At 39.8% G+C, this 16,494-nt stretch overlaps 2 gene segments (V, D, J or C); both read left to right on the top strand.

Moving 5' to 3' along the window:
* The window catches only part of LOC130885019 (T-cell receptor alpha chain constant-like), a 463,384-nt gene that overhangs the window by 238,539 nt on the left and 208,351 nt on the right, over positions 1-16,494 (top strand).
* The window catches only part of LOC130885018 (T cell receptor delta constant-like), a 179,394-nt gene that overhangs the window by 32,155 nt on the left and 130,745 nt on the right, over positions 1-16,494 (top strand). Inside the window, 1 exon segment of the C gene segment in view lies at positions 1,202-1,205. Coding sequence covers positions 1,202-1,205 — 4 coding nt within the window.

Below are 16,494 nucleotides of genomic sequence, written 5' to 3'. Positions count from 1 at the left end.
TATTGAACCCTTCCAAATTCATATGGTTTCAAGAACCAAGACCCTCCAAAAGGTCACAATACACACCCCCAAAATCACCCAACAAAATTCATCCAACAAAAAGCAGGAAGCAGTTTGGAGAGAACTATGCCCAAACTCCCAAATATTGTTTATAAATGTTTACATTTATAGGGGTATATGCTATAGAGATTTGCATTGGTATGAATCTTGGTTTATTGATACAAATTTAAGGACAATCTTGCTACATGTATATTTCTGCTCTTGATTAAGGTATTGTGTTTATGCAGCTCATTTAAAGTGCAATGTATAATTAAGAAATATAGGGCAGATGCGATGAAACTCCAACCCAGGATGGACGTAGGCTAGAATCTTCCCGGTAAGCGCACCTGAGGTGCTACATACATGAACAGAAATGGGCCAAGCAGTGTTTAAAAGAATAGAGTTTGTGTGTCGTTATTTTGGGGCATAAGCTAGCCAGGCAACCATGAGCCGGGCTGTGGGAAGAGGCCCGCAGCTCATACTACAGATGGCGCCCACGTGGATAACTGCATCCACAGAAAGCCTGAGAAAGCTTGGGAAAGAATAGAGTAAAGCGTGTTTTCTTGGTAGCAACAATTTCTCCGGTCTGCTCTGCTTGCTAGATGCAAGCAAGTACTCTCATCTAAGAGAGGCTTCCTGACTCAGCTTCAGCTGTGAAACCTTGCAGCTCATTTAAGAGGTCCTGCCATGAAACACTTAAAACGGTGTTGGTGAAAAGCTGAAGGCATGCTTTTCGGTTTTCAGCCATAGCAGGAAAAAAATTGTGCTGTTTTAAAATGCCGGCTTTCTGGGCCATCCTGCCAGGGCAAACTCTTGACTGTTTGAGGCAGGAGGGCCGACTACAGAGAGAGGACTTGATTGTTGTCTGTGGATGTAATGCTGCAGTTTGCTTGTTGGCAAAGACCTTGGAACGCCACAGAGTTGTGATAAACATGGCTACAGCTGGTATCTCCGCCATGAGGCTGGAAAGCTAAGGAATGGCACGGCTTTCGTCCTACTGATATTGCTTGGTAAATTAAAGACTCATGTGGTCAGAAAAAGAGAGATATACAGTAAAGAGAGATTCAAAGACAAAGAAAACTTTAAATGATTTACAGTGTGTTTAAAAATATATGCAGGCTGAAAGTTAAAGTTCCTAAAAGTAAAATAAAGAAGAGAGTAGTTGGGTGTGGTAGTACACACCTTTAATCCCCAACACTTGGAAGGCAGAGGGAGATTGACCTCTGAGACTTCAAGGTGTGGTAGCACACGCCTTTAATCCCAGTGCCTAGAAGGTTGAGACAAACTGATCTCTGAGAGTTCAAGGACAGCCTGGTCTAAAGAGTTATTCCAGGACGAAGATATACAGAAAATATAAAATAAAAGTAAAAGTAAACGAAATAGAGGTTAAAATAAAGCTGCACAAAGATGAAAAATACAATGAGAATCTTGATACTGTATGCTATTATGCTCTCTTTGAATTGTTTGAATGCTGAGGAAGGAGCAACAGCTACTAAAAGATATTTGTTTATAAATGTTGCTGAACTAATCCAAGATAGATATTTTCAAAATACCTTGACTTCAGAATTTGGATCTAAGGATATGATACTTTGGAAAAGAGTTTCTTCTTTTGTTTTCACAGACGATGAGATCCTGTGTATTGCTTCTATCCCAATATGGTATGATAGACCATGTCCTCCTGAAAGGTTGCTGTGAACACCCTCAAAAAATTACTTTGCTCAACTGCAGACTGAGATGAACCTAGCACACAGGTTATACCCTGAAATATCTGATTAACAGCGCCCCCATTCAGCAGGAAGCAGTTTGAAGAGAAATAACTGCGCCCATATTCCCAAATATTGTTTATAAATGTTCTTTTACATTTCAAGAGGGAGAGGATATAGATGTGAATAATTTGCATTGATATGAATCTTGGTTTACTGACATTAATTTAAGGTCAATTTTATTATATGTATATGTATTTCTGATATTGATTAAGGTATTGTGATTGTGTAGTTCACTTAAAAATGTAATGTCTATAGGTTGTTAATGGATAATTATCAATAATAGTCAAGTTTGTAGTCATGTTAGTTAGATTTTCTAGATGTGCATGCATATATTTCAGATAGGCATTCATCATATCTTTCAAAGGCTAGAGAATATGGTATTTTAAATGTTTTAATAACTTAGGGTTTTTCATGACAATGAGACACTCTGCTCCTGGCAGCACCAATCTACTTCAAGAAGATGGGCATCGAAGAGGATCCTTATGGAGTTTGATAGCCATTTGGGCAAGAAACTGCTCTTGCCTGGACTATTTTATAAACTGGACACAAAGAACCCGCAGAGAGAGGACTGCTGAACTTGCCTAAAGGTGAGATGATCTTTCGGGGTTCCTGATTCATGAAAGAGTCTGCGAGACATTCTGCAGGACACAGCAGATAGTGACTGAACTGCCTTTAAATTTCCTGCTTCATGGAAACGTCTCTGGATACTATGGACCTTTAGGCCGAAGATGGATGCCCCAACGGTACAGAGGAACTTTGGGTGACTGTCCAGGCAGTGAGATGTCTCTGTCATTTCTAGAGTTTAGAAGTCGCTTACTTTTTGTTTGCTTAGGTAATATTGTATTCTTCTGGAGTCTTTGATGGAGTTGAATAATAGATAGATAGTTATAGTTATAGTTTTCCTTAGTTATGATAAAGATAAAATAGATGTAAATATTGTAATTTTTACTTGATAACTGTTTTGTTATATGTAATTTTGCTATGTTAAAGTTAAAGCCTTCCTTTTTTTTTTTTTGTTTAAACAGAAAAAAGGGAAATGATGGAGGAAGGTCATTTGTCAATAAACAAACTGCCTTGGCCCATTTGATAGGCTACCCCTTAGGTGGGTGGAGTAGACAGAATAGAATGCTGGGAGGAAGAGGAAGTGAGCTCAGATGCAAGGCAGCTCCTCTCAGAGACAGATGCCATGCTCTCCTCTCCAGAGCAGATGCGATGAAACTCCAACCCAGGATGGACGTAGGCTAGAATCTTCCCGGTAAGCGCACCTGAGGTGCTACATACATGAACAGAAATGAGCCAAGCAGTGTTTAAAAGAAAAAAAAAAGAAATATAGGTTAACAGAGAGTCATCTATAATAGTCAAGCTTGTAGTCATGTTAGTTAGGTTTTCTAAATGTACAGAGATGTATTCCAGATGGATAGATATCCTTCAGATCTTTCAAAGACTACAGAATATGACATTTAAAATGTTTAAATAACTTAGGACTTTTCATGACAATGAGACACATCTGCTCCTGGCAGGACCAGTTACTTCAAGAGGATGATGGGCATAGAAGAGGCTCCTTATAGAGTTTGTTAGACATTTGACCAAGAAATTGCTCTAGCCTGAACTGTTTGACTGGACTTGCAGGACCCACAGAAAAATGACTGCTGAAGCTGCCTAAAGAAGGGAAGACAGTCCTTCAGGGTTACTGCTTCATGAAAGAGTCTGCCAGACATTCTACAGGACACAGAAGAAAGTTACTGACGAATTGGCAATATAGGTGGAACTATCTTTGAAATTTCCTGCTTCATGGAAAAGTCTTCTGGATACTATGGGCCAGTAGGCTGAAGATTGGTGCCTGTGATGTTACAGAAGACCTTTGGATGACTGTCCAGGTATCAAGATGTCTCTGTCAATTCTAGAGTTTTGGAAGTTGCTTATAATGCACCACCGTTTTATTTAGGTAATATTATATCCTTCTGGAGTCTTTGATAGAGTTGAAGAATGGATAGTTATAGTTTTCCTTACTTATGATAAAAGATAAAGTAGATATAAATATTGTAACTGTAATTCTTGCTTGATATCTGTTTTGTTATATGTAATTTTACTATGTTAAAACCTTCATTTTCATTTAAACAGAAAAGGAGAAATGGTGTGGGAAGTCCTGTATATGTGTTGCTTTTATTGGTTAATGAATAAAGAAGCTGCTTTGGCCTATGATAGAGTTAGGTGGGGAAAACTAAAGAGAATGCTGGAGGAAGAAGGCAGAGTCAGGGAGAAGCCATGTAGCTGCTGCCAACCTTGCCAATAGGTCATGAGCCTTGGGTAAAATATAGAATAATAGAAATTGGTTAATTTAAGATATAAGAGGACCAGAAATACGCTTAAGCTATTTGCCAACCAGTGATATAATTAATACAATTTCTGAGTGATTATTTTAGGTAGCCTGGAAAATGATGAGCATCTGGAAAAACAAATAGCCTCAGACAATACTTCATTCCATACCTTGAACATTTCTTCTTCTTAATTCCCTTCTCTCTTTCCCATTCCCTCCTCAGTTCACTACAAATATTGATACATTTAGTTCTAAACAAACTATAAACTCTCCTTTCCCAACCAGCACCCTACTGCTGCAGTCTCTGAACGTAGTAGGGGCACAGTAACCAAGAGTGCTTTCTGCTCTTAGCAGTAGGGCTACTTTCAAACCATCATGGTTGCTACTGCAGTAGACTTTCTCCCTGGCCACGAATGGAAGCAATGACAGCTTACCAGGACTCATCTAAGATAAAACAAACTGGAAAAACAATAGGAAAATGAGGAATGACCAACTTAAAGACATATATATCCCGACAGATGTGGAAAGTATAGTGTAAAAAAACATAAAAAATCATAATGCAGAACTCTACCATGACAACTCCACAATACAAACAAACAACACAGATAATGAGATAGCTGAAGTCAGAAAACGACTCCAGAGTCTTACTTCTATAAAGAATCAATAACCATGCAGAGGATTCAAAAACAGAAATCAATTCAGGAGCTAGACAAGAAAGTTACCAAAAAGGATGAAATTATAAAAATTCAACAAGTAAATTAAGATGCTGAAAAACAACTAAATAGAAATTCCAGCCATGCAAGAATCAATCAATTGAACAAACAAACAAACAAAATCACTGAGATAAACACCAACAATAGACAAGACAAAAAAAAATGAATTCTGGAGAGGGAAGACAAGATGATGCAACATGCAGACTCATGTAAAGGAATGGCTTAGCAAACATGCTCAGAACTGGAAAAAAAAAAAAGTTTAGGATACTCTCAAAAGATGAAACCTGAGACTCCATTGACTAAGAAGGAGGAGCTAGCATAAAGCCCATGGGCTTAGACAATCTATTCAAGGAAATTGTAGCCAAGAATTTTCCAAACCTACAAAAGAAATAGACAACCAAACAGAAGAACCATTCAGAACCAAATAGATATGACCAGAGAACAACTTCTCTACAACATACAGAAGTCAAGGTAACAAAACTACGAAACAAAGAATAATAAAAACTATCAGGTAAAAATGCTAACTCACATACAAAGGCAGAACCGTTACCTCTTCATCAGCAACTCTGAAGGCCAGGGACTCATGGAATGATCTTTCAAGCCCTGAAAGTAAATAGTTGTCAGCCAAGAATGCTATATTCAGCAAAAAATTAATTTCTTCAAACTGATATAGAAAAAAGATAATTTCAAAACAAGCACAAGTTAACATAGTTCACAGCAACCAAGCCAGTATACAGAATATCTTAAACATGTATCATACAAAGAGAACTAAGAAAATACAGCATTATACACAAGAACACAAGGAAAGTACATGTTATGATAGGAACAGGTTAACAAGAGAGAAGAGAAAGAATCAATCATGCCCAACACAGCAAACTAGTAAATCTTCAAGATTACTGAGGAAAAAGAAAAGAACCACCAATTAATTAATCAACCAAAACTACATCCAACTAAATAAGAATAGTAAACCCCTCTCAATAGTACCCTTGTATGTAAATGGGCTTAACAGACCAATTAAAAGACACAGATTGACTGGCTTAGAAAGCAAGATCCACGTATCTGTTGTCTTCAAGAAACATCACCAACAAAGACATTATGAAGAAAATCATGAAATTACCAGGAAAATGAATGGAATTGGAAATCATTGTGTTAAATGAGGTGACCCAGGTTCAGAAAGATGAACAATGCCTCTAGTCTCTCATATTAGAATCCTAGCTTCTAATTTCTATATATGTGGGTGTATGTGACTATAAATCATAAAAACTAAAAAGTAGACCATGGCAATAGAGATGTTTTTAAGAAGGGGTTTGAGAAGAATAACATGTGTGTACACGTGACATGAAAGGAGAGCCGGACGATCAACTGAAACAAAGAATGTGTGAAATGCCATTAGAAAGTCTGCTTCTATGTATTCTATTTTTACAATTGAAGAAGGGAGGGTTTTTTTTAATAGAGATGAAGCAATTGAACACTGTAACAGGACACTTGGCTAGTGTGCACAAGACCCTCAATTTAATCTCCAGTACTTTGAAAACTAAGAAACAACACAGGAATATGTTGTTCATTTTCTACCTGTAAAAATAGTGAAAGTTACATGCTCACATATATGCACATAATCATGGAATTCTTTCTCATATCTTCTCTATTATTCTAAGAGCCTCCCCCAGCCCATTCCTGGATGAGACCAGTATCTCTTAGGAATGAGCACTGGAGAGAACAGAGGAGTTTGGAAGCAGGTGAGTGTTTTCAATCTGTTTGTGGACTTGCCACATGGAGGTGCTGTCCACCAAAACTGCAAGAGCCTTTCTGCAATACCTTCACTGCTTCACTTCAGCAGGATCCTGCAGGCAGACTAGTACCTGGTGACGAACACTCTGCACTCTCTAATTCCGATCTTTATGTTTGGTTAGTACATTTTATAAGAACAGATTGTATAGTCTCAAAATCTTGAAAGCTTTCTCCAAATAACATGATCATGGTCACACCTATAAAATAAACATTTTCCCTTTGCAGGAGGAACTACTGGCAATTCAGTCAAAGAGACAAACCAAGAACTTGTGTCAGGAGGAATTTGTGACTATGGGTTGTAATTATAAACTGAGAGGTACCCCACTCTTTTCTGGTATGTTTGATATCCCAACAAAGCTTCTCAGTTTAAGATAGAGACAATGGAAAACAGTAAAAACTTTGAAGCCAGAAATATTAAAGAAAAAAACCTTGCCCACTGTGCAATATTTAGCGTGGGTATCAGACTCCACCATGTACTACTGCCTTCTGAGAGACACAGTGCCAAGGACACAGTGGGGAGCGCTATAAAAGCCTCAAGGGCCCAGATGAAGTATGCTTTGAAACTGTGAAACCCAAGCTGAGGAACCTCATTCTGTCTAACACAGGCAGTCTGGTTGGGACATTATTACAAGACTAAAAAAAAAAAAATTATCTGCAAGTGCCCAAAGGCATGGTGGTTTCTCTGACTAAGGAAAGACAAGGTCAGGGAAGAGTCACAGACAATGTCCCTCTTCCCAGTTGTGCTAACACTTGTCCTTGGGACCTTGCAGGATGCTTAGGAATTAATGTCTAATGACTTAGATGCCAGTCCTGGCTCTACTACTTACTAACTGTGCAGATTTGACCAAGTTAATTGCTGTCTCAGAGCTTTAGTTTTTCCTTTTTTAAAAGTCTTTTAGCGAGCATTTGTTGCACCAAGCAGCAGGCTTCACGATGGCAATTTTGTTCAAGTCTATCATGTACTTTGACCAGACTCATTTCTCATTACTCTCTCTTGCCCCTCCTTCCATAGAATGTTTTTCTAAACTGACTCTAGCTTGTGTCCGGTTGACATAAAACCAGCCAACACATCAGGCTCGCTAGCTTATGAGCTCCCCGGCAATCAACTCTCTTTTCCTCCCATCTTGCCCCATGAGCATGGGGAAATAGATGGATGCTATTATATTGATCTTTTTACATGGGTCCCAAAGATCAAACTCAGGTTGTCAGGCTTGTGTAGCAAGTCTCTTGACTTGTTGAACCATCTTGAGGGTTCCATGATAGTCCCCTTAGTATCTCATCATAATATGACTTCTCCTGGGGAGTCACAAATAAACATCTATTGACCCCAGATAAGACACTGGTGACAAGTCACAAGTACTAGTCTCCCAGCATCTGCTCCAGTGAACCAATGAGTGTATTGGTGGTACTTACAGGAATGTGGGTAGAAGTCTCCATGAGCAGAGATAAGTCAAGGGCAGCTGCATCACTGAAAAGCTCACCCAGTATAGGCACAGACTCACAAAAGGGGCATCCCCGGAGTTCGCCACACAGCTTGCTGGCAGCTAGTTAGGCTGGTGGCCTGGAGAGCCCTTCTAACAATTGTACCTGCTTATTCAACCTTGGGAGCAGGGCTTGCTGAGCTTGTGTCTGGAGTTTTCAGAGACTTGTGAGCTTCGTTCACCTGCTGCTTTGAACAACAAATGTCCACTAATAAACTTACAAAACAGAAAAACTAAAGCTCCGAGACAGCAATTAATTTGGCCAGATTTGCACAGTGACTGTCAATTTAACAAGATCTATAATCACTTGGGGCCTTTGGACATGCCCGTGGGGGATTATTCAGATTAGGTTAGCCTCTGGGCATGCCTATGGGGGACCATCTAAAAGACGGATCTACCTTACTTATGAGTAGTACCAGCCTATGGCCTGGGGTCCTGGGATGAATAAAAGAAGCAGTGGCTCTCAACCTGTGGGTCACAACCCCTTTGGGGTCAAACAACCCTCTCATAGGGATCTCCTAAAACCATCAGAAAACACAGATATTTACATTATGATTCATAACAGTAGCAAAATTACAGTTACGAAGTAGCAACAAAAATAATTTTATGGTTGGGGGTCACCATAACAGAAGGAACTGTATTAAAGGGTTGCTGTAGCATTAGGGATGTTGAGAACCACCAGAAAGGGAGAAAGTGACCTGAACACTAGGGTTCATCACTCTGCTTGCTGACCTTGCATGCAGTGCAACCAGCTACTGAAGCTCCTTCTGTCAAGACTTTCCCACCATGATGGACTAGATCCTTGAACTGTGCTCCAAAATAAACCTTTTCTCTTGTGCATTGCTATTGTTTTATACGGCATTGCACTACATTGCATTGTTTGGCAGGAATAGGAAAAATAACTAATATAATTCCTGAGTCTTAGAGAATTGCTCTCCAGATATGAATATTGTAATTTGGAGGAAATATCTGCAAAATACTATTCATCTGGCAAATTTTTCATTTTCTGCTTTTTTCTTTTACAGTTTGATCGTTATTCTGTCTGACGGAGAGTAGAGGATAAAATAGGGGCAGGGGATTGAGTTTCCCTACATTTTCTCTTCCTCTGGAAATATGGGTCCATTCTGCTGGATATGCAAATCACCCCACCCTCTTCTTTTTTCCCCAAATTGTTCTAATTGCCCTTTATATTGTACTTCATATTTTTTTTAAGATTTAGCTTTACTTTGATTTTTGTTTTTTAATGTTTTCTTCAGAGGCTCCTGAATATTTCCTGTTCCCCTTATTTATAATTTTGGTTAGAATCTGAGTTCTCTGTTTTTTCTAACTGGAATCTAAAAGAGAAGCATAAAGGACAAAGGGAGCTAAAACTGGGTAGTGGGGGCAATGTCAGCTGGTTTTATGTCAAGTTCACATAAACAAGAGTCATTTGGGAAGAGGAAGCATCACTTTAGAAAATGCTCCACCAGACTGGCCTGTGGACAAGATTTGTGAGGCATTTTCTTGGTTGATGATTGATGTGGGAAGGCCCATCTCAAAGTAATGGGTGCCGTTCCTGGGCTAGTGGTCCTCGGTTCTAGAAGAAGCAGGCTAAGAAAACCATGGGAGCAAGACAGTAAGCAACATTGCTTCATGGCCTCTGCATCAGCTCCTGCATCCAGATTCCCACTTTGTTTGAGTTCCTGCCATGACTTCTCTTCATGATGGACTGTAAGCTTAAATAAACCTTTCCTCCCAAATGCCTTTGTTCGTGGTGTTTTATCACAGTAATAGAAACCCTATGGAGTACACAGCATAGCAGAAACAAGGGAAGCCCTGCCTGAAAAAAGAGGTGGAAGGCCACAAACAATACCTCAACTTTGTCCTCTGACCAACACACACACACACACACTAAATAAATAAATAAATAAATAAATAAATAAATAAATAAATAAATAAATAAATAAGTGGATGAATGAACAAATAAATGACAAAACAGAAAGATTTTAAAAATATTCTAAATGCTTTATACATCAATTTAATCTTCACAACAGTCTCATGAAGGAGTAAGTGCCATGATCACCCTCATATTTAAGACAAAGAAACTAAAATGCAGAGAAGTTAGCTTACTTGCCTGAGGAGATAAAAGAAGAGAGATGGCTCACAGATCCAAGGGGTTTAGCCCAAAGCCTTCCTTCTTAACTGCTGTGCTGTGTTAACTCTCAGTACTGTCTGTGACCCTCATCACAACACTGAGTTTGGCATCATCGTCCCATTTCAGAGAGGAAGACATTAAACAGTAAAGACCTGAGAAAACTTCCCCAAACCCACAGTCTAATAAGACTCAAGTTCACTTTGCACCAAGTTATGACACAAGACATAGCTGGGGTATCATTAGCTGAAAGCAGTCAAACTGAAGACCTGAAGCTAGAGCTCACGTACAGTGTAAATAAGGTCCTGGCTCAGTCCAAGAACTGGAAAGACCGTATGTAAAGACCTGACACAGAGCAGCATTCCACCAGTACACCACAGAATTCATTTTTCATCCTGATCTACAGTCATCTGGCATAATTTGCATGAATTATGTTCATCAAGTACAAAATAGTGCATGGCCGAGAATGCAACCGAGATGACTTATCATGAGTTATAGATTGAAAAGTATGTCAACAAATATAAAAGATGAATTAAAACAGCCAAAGTGTGTGTGTGTGTGTGTGTGTGTGTGTGTGTGTGTGTGTGTGAAGGACCCCGAATTTATAGCACTTTCTATATACCTATGCAAACTGGCTCAAGGAAAAAGAATTTTTTCTGAAAAGGAAATCTCACAAAATGTTTTTGCCAAGAAATATAGCTGTGTCTCACAGGAGAAAAGAAACTATTAACTGGCTATTCTTTCTAAACCTACCTCCTTGAATGTATAATAAGCTATCCTCTTGAGAAACCAGACTCAGCCCAACATCTGAGCTGTCATTTAGAGATAATCTGGTTCAGACCCACAGGATTTTATAGCTATACTGACAGACACCAGCACAGTCTAGCCACTCACTCTACAGCTCAGTCCAAATTTATGACATTCAGATCTAGCTGGATCCAACCAGCTGTTCCCATGGGCAAAAGGCAAGCATTCTCTTAAGAGGCACTTCTAATGAATGTGGTATGGGATGGAAAGGAATCTCAAAGGTGGAAAATTACTATAAGATGGAAGTAATTAACCACTGAGGCTAAGCCACTGACTCATGAACTGTAATCACAGTTGAGCGAAATCTACCTGAATAAAATAGAACTCTAACAAGAAAGCAACAAAAACATATTTGAAGGGAAATTGACCAACTGTAAGGAGACCAACAAAAAAGAGCTGGATAGCATGTGGAGAAATAAGAATGTCATAGGAAGAAAGCAAGGATGTTTATAGTGACACCTTTAGAAAAGACAAGGCACATACTCTCGGATCTTTGAGAGGCATAGTGTGGAAGACAGTTCCTCTGCTTGATGGGGTACAGCTGGCTGAAGTCAAGAACTCATTGGGCATCTATTCTCCAGGCTGTGCCCACTCCTGGTACTCCTAGTTGGGCGGGGCTGTCTGGTTCTGTATCTTTCTTTTTCTAGTCAAGCATTTTACCTGTTTAGTAAGTGGCTATGGAGCTTGCTGCCAGATGGTACTGTGAGCATTGTACTTAAAAGATGGTGTATAGTTCCCTTTGCAAGTAACCCTACTAACACTGTGATGGTGAGTACATGTGCAATTCTGGGGTCTCTGAAAAACCGGGAATAAAGTTGCAATTAAAAAAGAATCCTTAGTTGAATGAATGTTTATTCCAAATTTCTCTAACAGAGATATTAGCAAACTTTAGCTATAGTAATAACAGCAAAGAACCATCAAGTTTCACGGCTTCAACTAAGATGTAAATTGAGGAATTTCTAGCTGTGGGAATATGGTGACTAAGAGGAAAATTCTCTCCTAATTCTGAGGTTGGAAGAGGGGGACCTCAAGTACCTAGTCTAGAATACCCTCTAGAAAATTTGCATTAAAATGTATAGAAATGCTGCAATAAAGGTGATATTCTGCTTTTGATTGTGTCTTTAAGAATGAAGTAAATATGAAAAACTAAGGAACAAAGTCTGAGCCCTGGGGAAGGAGAACTTCTACAGTTCTGGTCACCGAATACTGGGTATGAGAATCCTACAGGAGACATTAGTTCCTTGCTACACTCAGCTTAGAAATGTAGAGCAGACCAGTTGGTGTCAGGATAAACACAAAGGGCAGTCAAAGTTCTGGGCATATGACAGTGCTCCATCCCCGAAATCGCACTGGTAGCTTTCTAGGTTTACACTACCAGGCATAGATCCCCTTCTATTGAGTGGGCCTTGAGTAAAATTAAACATTATTGGTTACCCCAAAGACATTAATGACACTATTGTAGCATTGGAGATAATTTGCCAAGCTAGTCATTGCTGTGGTTATAGCCTTTACAGCTAGAAAAGACTATTACCAACACTTTCTGATACTGTGAGAGCTAGATCTTTGAAAGGAGGCCTCTAAGTCAGACCTGGCTCAACTCCTCCAAGTCCTGTGTGTAAAGTGTGTGATATCTTCTGAAATGCAGTCTCGCCTTTAAGTTCTTACAGGCAAACAAAGGCAATGGCAAAAGCCTTTATTATTTTGGGAGTCTATTGGAGCCCCCTAACAACAACTGGAAGGAAGATTTCCCAAGCCTGGAAGAGTTTTTGTTACATAGTCTATGTTGTCCAGTTTTCTTACACAACACAGGACCATCTGCTCAAGGATGGGAACCCCTACCCAGCAGTCGAAGCCTCCCTCTGTCCCTTAAAAATCAAGAAACTGCCTCCACAGATGTACCCTCAGGCCGATATGATGGAGGCAATTTCTTCAGTAAGATTTCCTCTTCCCAGAGTTTTAGAGTTTACCACCAAGATCAGCAATCACAAGCCCCCTCATTCTCAGCTTGACACAAAATCACATCACAGTTAAGACATAGCTGTTCCTTTCTGTTTGTCCTCAAGATCTCACATTAATATATCATAATATTAAAATGTACAGCTTTACAAATTCCATAGTCTTTTTAAATTATAAGGCTTCAAATATCTTTAAAATGTCTTATCAGAGGAGCCGTCTATTAGTCCATCTTGAAAATCAACACATAGATCATCTAATGATCATCAGGTGAAAATCTAGAGAAAACACAAGCATGAACAAAACCTTGCCCACAGAATCAACAAGACACTGGGAGGCAAACTGATTGGTCTCGGCTTTCTCTGCAAGCTCAGTGTTTGCTGCAAGAAAACATTAATCACAGAAAGAACCCTGGGTATAAAGATACAGAGGCCAGAAGTCTCCTCCTAGCAAGCTGTTCAAGGATGAAGAAAAGAAGATGCCAGGATGTCTCAATGAGAAATTAAAATTAAAATCGTGAATATGATTTTATAATAAATACAACCACAAAACATTATGTGAACTAAACATTTGCTTCCAATAAAAATAGAATAGCAAGAACCAGATTTACCATTGCTTAAAAAAAATTACCCGAGACAATTACCTAGAGCAAGAGTGTTCAAGATGTTGTACAGAAAGCAAATGATTAACAGTGATCAGTAGGAGATGGAAACAATGAGGTAATCCCTAGTATTCCTAATATAATATTGTTCTTTTAAAAGTCTCTAAATAAGAACTACAAAACTCTCTGGCTTTTAGTTTATCTATCGTGTGTGTGTACTATCTATGCACTTTTTAAATGTTGTTTACATGATATTGACTTATGAGTGAATGTTCATATATATTAAAATTGTTTTAAAAAATAGTCCAAATTCATTTTAATTTATAACAGAGATTTTAAAGCAAAAAGTCCTAGTTAGATGTTAAAGCCAAAACCTTCCTTTTTATTTAAACAGAAAAGGGGAAGTGATGTGGGATTCCCCTCTGTATGCTTTGGTGAATAAAGAAATTGCCTTGGCCTGTTGATAGGGCAGAACTTAAGTAGGTGGGGAAAACTAAACTGAATGCTGGGAGAAAGAAGGGCAGAGCCGGAGAGAAGCCATGTAGTCCCACTGGAGCCAGACAGAACTTTAGCAGGTAAACCACAGCCATGTGGTGATACACAGATTAGTAGAAATGGGTTAAGTTAATATGTAAGAGTTAGTCAATAAAAAGCTAGAGCTAGTGGGCCAAGCAGAATTTAATTTTTTTTAAAAAAAGAAGTCCTAGTTAAATGAAAATTTTAAAAATTATTTTTAAAAGTAGAATTTTAAATATATTCAAGATGGAAAAAAAGATGGCAGAACAGAGCAGTGTGCAGCAGAGAGAAGCAGAATCAGAGGTGTGACAGGTTTGGGAATGCGACTGCAGTGGACAAAGAGGGAGGTCTCAGTGGTGCAGAGCTGGTGCTCAGGCCACTCACTGGGAGGCTCAGACTACCACCATGTCCACCTCACCCAACACTACCTACTAGGACAGTGTTGCTGTTAAGCTTGCAGGCCTGGCGAAAGGTGTGAAGCCACTGCTACTGCTGCTACTGCTTGCCAAGCTCTGGGGAGGAAAGCGCTGACCTACGAGCTGCTCTTGGGCTGCAAACACAATTAGCATGCCCAGGGTACTGGCAGGCGCTGAGGGCACAGTGGTATACAGCTGCCTGGAACTCACGCAGATCCTGCCCCCTGATGTGTTGCCCAATGGCATGCATGATCACGACTCTGAGCAGCAACAAGATGAAGACTGAAGACTGGCCATTTTCTGGGTTAAGTTTTCTTGGAAGACTTCCATGATCCATGCCATCACCAGAAATCATGTTGATGTCCGTGATCTGCGCTGCCACTGGAGACCATGTTGATGTCCATGACTCATGTACAGTCAAAGACCATGTTGATGTCCACCATCCATGATGGTGTCAAAAATCAGGTTGGTGTCCACAATCCTGTCTCCAGCAGTTATGGGCAGGTGAGCAGAAAGGTATCTTTTGCCGTGGTTTCAATGATTGCAGACGCATAACTCAAAATGAGAGCTATTGAAAGCCACTGTACCAACCTCTTCATCCCCTCACCTCCCCAAAGAGAAATAGTTCAGACACAAAGCTATTGAAGGGAGTCCTTATAAATTGTGATTAAGATGATAAGCATGGCTCTTCACAGATGATGACTTTGGCAGGCGGGTGGGGGGGTAGCTCAGTCTCTTTAAGGGGCTGGCCTCTGGGAGTTGGACCATGCTCCGGTGAGTATATGGACAACACAAATTAGACTTAGTTGGTTTTTGTTTGGGGGTTTTTGTTTTTGTTTTTGTTTTTTTTGAAGGGGAAGAATGCAAGGGTGGGAAGGTGGACCTGGGAAGAATGCAAGGTGAGTGTGATTGGGGGGCATTATATGAAATTCCCAAAGAATTAATAAAAGCATGCTATGTTGAGGGGAAAAGTGGAATTTCTAGATTGTAGTGAAGGAAGACAATAAAAAGGGTCCTCATCTTGTATTCTTGCTGAGGTCATTCCAACTTACCTAGAACTTGATCTTTTTGATAAAGAATCCCATGGAAAGCTACCCAGTAATATTCTAGCACCCAAAGGTCAGGATTCCCTAACTAACTTAGTTTAGCCTTTGTTAAAACTACTTTGTATGTATGGACTCTTCTTCAGCTAATCATTCACCTTAGCTGCCTATTTGTGTGGAAATCTCCAGGTGGCTAACCACTTAGCCTCTGTCAAAACTGCTTGCTTCATTCCACTTACCCCCACTTCCAACCCCCTGGAGCTGCTCATCAAGATGCCTAGACAAAGTCCCCACCCTTAAAATTCCACATTCTGCACACGTGGGGTCACACCTAGGTCCCCGAACACTTGGTATGGTCCCAGCCAATTGCAACGAAAACATCCAATAGGCTATACACTGTGTCTGATGAGCTGCCTGTAACAAGATCATAGCTCAAGAAGGAAGAATTGAGAATCAATGGGTTATCTGACTTAAGAACACAGAACTGAAAGAGGCCAATGAAGCTAAAGTTCATATAAAGAAGGACGCTTAAAGAAATCCCACACTAGCTCAGAACTGCATATAAAAGAGGGTTATTTATTTAGGGGTAGACTCATGGATCACAGTCCTCTGCTGGAACGGGGAACAACAGAATCCTACAGCAGGAAAAGAGGCTAGACCTGCACTTTACATCAGCATAAATAGTATAAGAGCCCATGCCCAAGTGGGCAGGTAACTTAATGGCTACTGGTAGTAGGAATTTCTACAGCATTCATAAGACTAAGTGTCTAGGGTTTCAGTTGTTATGATCAAACACTATGACCAAAAGCAAGTTGAGAGTGAAGGGTATGTTTCCACTCATTCCTTATAGTCCATCATCCAGGGAAATCAGGACAGGCAATCAAGGGGGGAACTAATGCAAGAAGGAAGAATGCTTTGTGGGG

This window comes from Chionomys nivalis, chromosome 12 (genome assembly GCF_950005125.1).
Source record: "Chionomys nivalis chromosome 12, mChiNiv1.1, whole genome shotgun sequence".
Classification (NCBI taxonomy): Eukaryota; Metazoa; Chordata; class Mammalia; order Rodentia; family Cricetidae; genus Chionomys; species Chionomys nivalis.
Note: the sequence above shows the minus strand (reverse complement) of the source record. Positions and strands in the feature narration are given on the sequence as shown.